Source organism: Canis aureus, chromosome 7 (genome assembly GCF_053574225.1).
Source record: "Canis aureus isolate CA01 chromosome 7, VMU_Caureus_v.1.0, whole genome shotgun sequence".
Lineage (NCBI taxonomy): Eukaryota > Metazoa > Chordata > Mammalia > Carnivora > Canidae > Canis > Canis aureus.
Genome location: NC_135617.1, coordinates 5,411,066 through 5,418,152, shown reverse-complemented (window position 1 = coordinate 5,418,152; position 7,087 = coordinate 5,411,066). Strand labels below are relative to the sequence as shown.

At 44.0% G+C, this 7,087-nt stretch overlaps 1 protein-coding gene across 3 annotated transcripts in view; it reads right to left on the bottom strand.

Moving 5' to 3' along the window:
* Positions 1-5,494: 5,494 nt before the first annotated feature.
* Positions 5,495-7,087, bottom strand: part of SLC22A16 (solute carrier family 22 member 16) — a 68,906-nt gene continuing 67,313 nt past the window's right edge. For all 3 annotated transcript variants that reach the window (XM_077902766.1, XM_077902768.1, XM_077902777.1), the window contains one exon: positions 5,495-5,895. In XM_077902766.1, the coding sequence (XP_077758892.1) occupies positions 5,686-5,895 (210 nt within the window). In that variant the 3' untranslated portion in view covers positions 5,495-5,685. The remainder of the gene's footprint in view (positions 5,896-7,087) is intronic.

Genomic DNA, 7,087 nt, shown 5'->3' with positions numbered 1-7,087 from the left:
ATACTATTATTATCCCCATTCCATAGATGGATAAATTGAGGCTCCAAGAGAGTAAATAAGAGCCCAAGATCTAAGTAGCAAAGCCCAGTCAGAGTGTCCAAGTCCTGAGACTCCGAGGCTCAAGGTCTAAATCAAAGCACGCACCTTGACGTCAAGAGACCTGTTCTACCTTGAGCAAGTCACCCAACTTCTGAATTCCGATTTCCCCTTTTGAAAGTTGGGAGTGAGCTAATTTCTCTTACAAGTTGTTGTAAGCATCTGCTGAGTTAAAATATGTTAAATTCATTGCGAAGTGGCGTATACAATTTTAGTGAGCACCTACTATAAAATCAACCAACCCTTAGGGAACACTTGCCCTGTCCAAAGCAGACTGCGAGGACTACAAGAGATTTAAGGGTTTCTAAAATGATGTTTTTCTCCCTCGGGCAAGGAAACAAGGCAAAATAAGCCAGTCCTTTAATATGAAGCACAAACCAGGGGTGCTGTGGGGGCTCAGAGAGAGGAGAGCGTGGTGGACCCAAGCGGCCAGTCCAGAGGAGAGGAGGGGAACTGAGGAAGGGTGTCAGAGTCGGTGCTATGTGGTTGGACAAACAAGAGGAGAGAGAGAATTATCGGGACGGAGGAGGGCGTGAGCGAAGTCACAGAGGCAGGAAATTTCAAGAAGAGCTGAGGAAACAGTGAGGTGTCTCCGTGGGGAAGTCTGGGTGGGAGCAGGGTGTGAAATCTGGCCCAGATGGAGGACACCATTTGAAAAGTAATGGGAGCCACGGAAGATGGGTGAGAAGGCTCCTTCTTCCTTCCCCGGGGCCAGGGCTCTACTGTCCTCTGAGAGCAGGAAGAGGAGGGAACATTTAGAAATGAAACCAAGAACACAAGCCATGTGTGTAAACAACTCATAGGTCTTTTATATTTTTGCTCCTCAGAACTGTAACCATATCGACTTGAAAGAGGGGTCATTTGGAGAACTGGTGGAGGTGTCCATGAGGGTGGGAGTTGAAAGGGCAATCCCTGGCCATCTAGTGGGGTTTTGTGTCATCATTTAATAGGCAAGTGGCTGAGGTCCAAAAAAGTTGAAGGGACACCCCCGTCCAAGGCTGTAGGTGAGCTCTGCGTCATGCTCCTCCCCAGTGGTTTTTCAGAGACTCTTTACCATGGACTTGGAGGTCCACAGAGGCTCTCTTGTGCTGTGTATTGGGGGCCTCCCTGGCCCCCCAGCCCCTCCTGCTTTGCTCTCCATGGACATGTGTGGCTTGTAGTGTGTCAGCCTTTACTGGTGCCAGTAAATAAAGAGGCTCAAACCAACAGAACTTGAATTTTTTAGAATGCCATTAAGGCGTTAATGGGAACCCCAACTACAGGTTGGGGTAGGGAAACGGAAGGAGTGGGCTCAGGGTGACCTGCCTCTGGTGTGGTGGCTAGCCCTGAGTCGAGACACAGAAGAAGGGCACAACCCGTAACCCTTTCTTCTTTGTAAAATCATGTGACTTTCAAGACCCACTTACTGGAACGTCCATGAATATCTCCTGATGGGGTAGGTGAGTCCAGGGAGAGGCAGGGAAGGGATGAGGACAATGAATTTACTTAGGGAACTGGCAGTTGTCAGTAAATACTGGTGCAATGTGGACTTTAGAGATGAAACGAGCAGCTGCTACCGACTTCTGGCAAATCCAGATAGTTCATCTCTGTTGGGGGAAGTTACCGTGGACTCTGGCTTCTGCAGTCAGCGTAACAACCTTGAATAAGAGAATATTACTCTTCATCGTCTACAGGAATTTATTAAGTACCCCTTTGGATACTGTGTCATTTAGTAGAATGAACCCTTTGTCTTCCGCACGCTTTCAGTAATATTTGGTAGGCGTGAGAGAAAGGCAACAGAATATACATCAGAACATATTTCCAGTATGAACTTCCTGAACAGCACAGTAATGGGAGGAGGGACAGAGTCAGCCTTTTGGGGATCTGAAATCTATACAGTTGTTTGGTTTAGTGGTGTTTTTTTTTTTTTTTTTTTTGGAAGTTTATACAGTTTTCAAAGCCCGGTGTCACTTTGCTATCATCTGACAGAAGGGGAATGTGACAGAAGGAAAGTAGAGTGGAAAGAGACAGTGGTCTTAACTGATTGTAGTGAACGTATCTTAATTTTGCAGAATTTATAAAATACATTTTACAAAAATGTATAACCAAATGAACTCATTGTTAAGATCTCTCACAAGAGCCTATGCAAGGGAGGGAAGCAAAGTTCTCTTGGCTTCACAGGAGATGTTCTCTGCAGCTAGTGGACCAAAACCTATCGTCAGAATGTTCTAAATGGCAGAGTCCTCAAGAGAGAAACAACACATGTTGGAGGTCACAATCAACTCGATTCCAATACCAGTGCTGTGGTATTGACAGAATGGGCCTCAAATGGCCAATGGCCAAGACCAAGACTGCACAGGACACCTGCCACACTCTCCCCGACCAAGTGGTGGGACAGTACATGGAGCAGAGAGAAATAGCATTGTGCAGTAGCGGAGCTGCGCAGGGTAGATAAATGATGTACACATAGTATCTCGTCTTTGCAGTCCCGTAAGGGACATTTTATTATGATCCTGGATTTTTACATGAGAAGGCTGAGATAAAGAGAGGTGGACTTGCTTCACTGGGAGGGTGCTTTTTGCCCACTAACCTCCACCACCTCTCACACCGCTGCCTGTTGAAGTCAGGTTGATGCATAGACCTCAGTTAAATGGATCTGGTATCAAGGTCACCTGCCTAAAGTTCACCTACTTGGGTGTGGCTTGTTCTCTGAGCTTTCCAGTACTGCGGCAAAGTACTGCTTGAAATATTTACAACTAGAGACAGATATGATGTGCTAGGACCAGGTTCCAACTATAAAGATACCTAACATCACTATTTTTTAGGTAGAAAATCAGAAGGCTGTGCATACTGAGAAATGCTGGAGGAACAAAGTATGTTTAGCTTCCTGGATGACTAGTATTTGTAATCGTTACGATGAAAAGCCCAATTTTTCTCCCAGTGAAGTTTTTCTTCCCCCTACTGATTTAAAGACATTTTTTATCAAGGTGGCTGGATATAACAACAACATACAAAAACCAATCACCTTCCTTAATGCCAGCAATAACTAGTAGAAAATATATTAGAAAATCAGCCCTTCTAGTCATAAAGATACATGTGCAAGAGAAAGTATAACAAGAAATGTGCATGCTTGGTGGAGAACATTATACTTCATTGAAAGGCATTAAAGGTAACCCAAGTAAATGAAGACGTAACTCATGAAAATGGATGGAAGAGTCAATGCCAGAAATAAAGTAAATATTCCCTAAATCGATGTAAAAATTCAACTTGATTCAAGTTGAAACCATGCCAGGCAGTTTCAGGCATCAGAGGGAGTGTAGGCTCCCGGGTTCCTGGTCGGCAGCAGAAACATGATTTCTGCATGAGCAGTGGAAGCAGAGTAGGGGGTTGGGGACTCCCGGCCCAGCACAGGAGTAGCTTCCTGGCCTCTAGTTACCTTCTCCTTCTCCATTTTGTTCCTTCGGTCCTTCCCACTCTTTTGTAACTAATTCCCTGTATTAAATTCTTCCATGCCTGAAATAGCTCAGAGGGTTTCTGTTTTGCTGACTGGACTCTTACTAATACAGAAACATGTACGTGGGTGTTACGGACTGAACGTTTATAGTGTCCAATAAGGTGGAAAGAGCAGGGCTCTCCTGATGGGGATTAGCGCCCTTCAGAGACACCAGAGAGCTCACTCTCTCCCCACACAGGTGCGCAGAAAGGGTCACGTGAGCACACAGAGAGACTCTGTCCGGGAGAAGAGGCCTCAGGACTAAATCTACCTTGCAGGCCATCCTGATCCCAGACTTCCAGCCTCCAGAACCACAAGAAATCAATTTCTGTTGTGAAAGCCCCCCAGTCCGTGGCATCTTGCTATGGCAGCCCTAGCAAACTAATACGGATCATTAAAAAAAAAAAAAAAAAAAAGGGCAAGAAAATACCAAAGATTAACTAAGAGGAAAAAACCTAAATACCAGTGGAAAGACAGGCTGAGGACAAAGGAAAAAAGAGACACACACACACACACACACACACACATACAGTAAGAGGTGAGAGGTGAGAGGAAGGATAAAGAAATATCTCCCTCTAGCATCCTCCTGTTGTTTTGTTTTCTTTCACAAAGGGAGAGAGGTTTGGGGGTTATTTTTTATTTGCCAAGTGGAAAGGCCCATGAAGAACTGGGGAATTATCCAGGGAACTGAGTAATTAATTATTAATAAATACTACTAATAAATATTATTATTAAATAATTCAGGTCAAATCCCTTTTTCCCCCTTAGTAATGCTTTTTTGACAATAGCATCTATATAGTTGTCTTAATCCTACTTTTACTTGCCTCTGCTGCTAACATTAATACTTGCTTGTATCACCAGTTCTAATGTATTAGACATATGTGTAGCTAACAGCTAAATTTCAAGAGCAAGGGAAAAAAAAATAATGACCTTCTGATGAAACCATAGGAAAGAAAAATCCCAAACTTCTGGCAAACTTGTGTGAAATGTGTTCCTCTAATAGTTAAGAGGTACCATAGTTTTGCTGTTGAAATGTTTGGGATATTAAACTGAATGTATGTGCAAAATACGATGTTAGGTGAAGTTGGGGAAACAAAATTTAGTACTTAAAGAGCGAAATCTTCCTGTAAAAAAAGATTTTTAAGGCAAAAATACTTAATCCTTTTTTTTTTTTTTTCTACCTTGGTAACAGATCCAAATGGTACTTACAGATGAGCTGCGAACAAAAACTTTGCAATGCACTAAAATGCCACAGCTTCCCTGTGCTGTGAAGGAGATTTAGGGAGAGAATTGGGCAATTTTGAAAAGATAAGAATGTCGGACTAGAAAACACACCTGGGCCCTGGCAGGCATGTGTCCTTTAACTAGACCTGACATGAGCACCTTTGCTCATTCAGAAGCCCTCTTGCCTCAGGGTGCTGGGAAGCAAGATACCTTTCTCTGTAGCTATTGCTTTTAAGGTTAAAGTATGAAAACAAATATTTTTTGACAGGGCATTTTTTTTTAAGATTTATTTATTTGAAAGGGAGAGAGAGAGAATCCCAAGCAGACTCCCTGCTGAGCGTGGAGCCCAAGGTGGGGCTCCATCCCACGACCCAGAGATCACGACCTGAGCTGAAGCCAAGAGTCGGATGCTTGACTGATACACCACCCGGGTGCCCTGCCAGGACATTTCTGGATAAAACTTAAGTTTAGAGCCATGATTCTCATAAGAGGAGAAGGAATAGCAGAAAGAGAATCTTCAAGGAGCTTTGTCAAAAGCTCCCATGCCCACTCTTCCCCAGGGAGCAGAGGAACCCGGGTCCTGGCAGAAGGATGTGATGTTCCCTGCATGGCTGGAGGCAGGGGGGCGGGTTGAATCCCTAAAACATCTAAGAACAAATAGGGAGAAATATTTTATGGCAGTAAGAAAGCAGTGTAAAAAACGAGAATTCTCATCTCGGTTTTATTTCTTTTTACTTTTACAAAAAACAATTGTGTTAAGACTTTCTTACAAAAATTTTTTTTAAAAGACACATACAAATGACATTCAGGAGATGAGAAGAATATCCCTCTAATACAAAGTCAGTATGGTAAACCATGTTTTACTCCGGTGCTCGCTAGCACGTACGGCACATTTATTCACCAAGACCCGAACCCCCCAAGTCAATCGCTTCTACGTTTTTCAACGCAGTATTATTGGTTGTGGGAAATAATTTGCCTGAGCTCTCGTTTTCTGTATCCTGTCTGGCAGCCTCCTCCCAAGTCGTCGCCAGAGGCTTCCCCATGGTTTCTGGAAGCATCAGCGATAGCACTCCGCTTATGAAGGCCAAAATCGCAACAAGCAACTAGAAGGAATTGAAAGAACAATAATAAGGGACACGTTGCGAAAGAAACAGATCCTTCAGAGAATGATCATTTCTGAACCTTTGTCAGAGGGCAGCAGCATTAACTTTGATGCAACCGTGGTCATTGTTACCTCCTGGGGGAACCATGGGTCACTTTGGCAGGCCAGCAGAATGGGCACTCATTACACCATTCATTGACCACCGTGGAGACCGACTCGGTCAACCGCAGAGAGTACCTAGATTAGTACTCTAGTGAGCACTGTCCTAGGAGTGGTGAGGAGAAAAAAGACCCTGCCCCAACCTCCCAGACCCCAGCGCTTTACAGACAAACCCAGCAATTGCCTTGGGTTGGGACTTCATGATCAGAGGCTGTCTTGGTCAACCGTACCCTGCCCCTGAAACTAGTACGTGATCAAAATACAATAAATGACACTCAGTGAATGAATGAATGAATGAATGAATGAGTGAATGCACAAATGAATGTTGCAATGAGCCAAAACCTACAGAATTTAGGGGGAACCAAACAAAGGCAAATGGAAACTAATTGCTACTTGGGGGGTGGGGGTGGTGGTGGTGGTGGTAAGGATCCATGTGATTGCCTTAAAAATTCTTTACTTTCCAAATTTTCACACATAAAAAAGCAACCTTTTAGATTAGCACCATGGTGTCTGCCTTCAAAAATGCAAATTCCATGATACCAGTCTTACCTCAATTTTCAAAAATGCAAATTGTATTAAGAATTAAAGCCCACAGATCTCTTCTCTGTTGATCCTTATGAAGATGCTGGGTGGATTCTAGAACTAAATCTCTACACCGTCTGTAAAAATGTGTCCCATCCTCACATAATTTAAACCCCTCCAGCCAAAAAATCACCACCTGGGAAGAGCCCATAAAAATAAATCAAGGCATGGTTTTCCCAATAAATCTACATACTTGGTGCTCCTACAACGTCTGAGAAGGAGAAACGCCAAGCACATGTTGGCTGCCACGGTGGCATGACGCAAGGGTCCATCAGTAACACGCGGGACTCGGGGGGACAGGTCCTTATCTTGTTTTGCGCAACGCTGATAACCTCATTCTTGGGAATACTTGAGCAAGCCCAGAAGCAGTCACAGCACCTACGGTGACATTCCAAAGGACGCTTCAAGGCGTCTTCTGGAGCCTTCCAGACACAGCAGGTACACCCACCGAG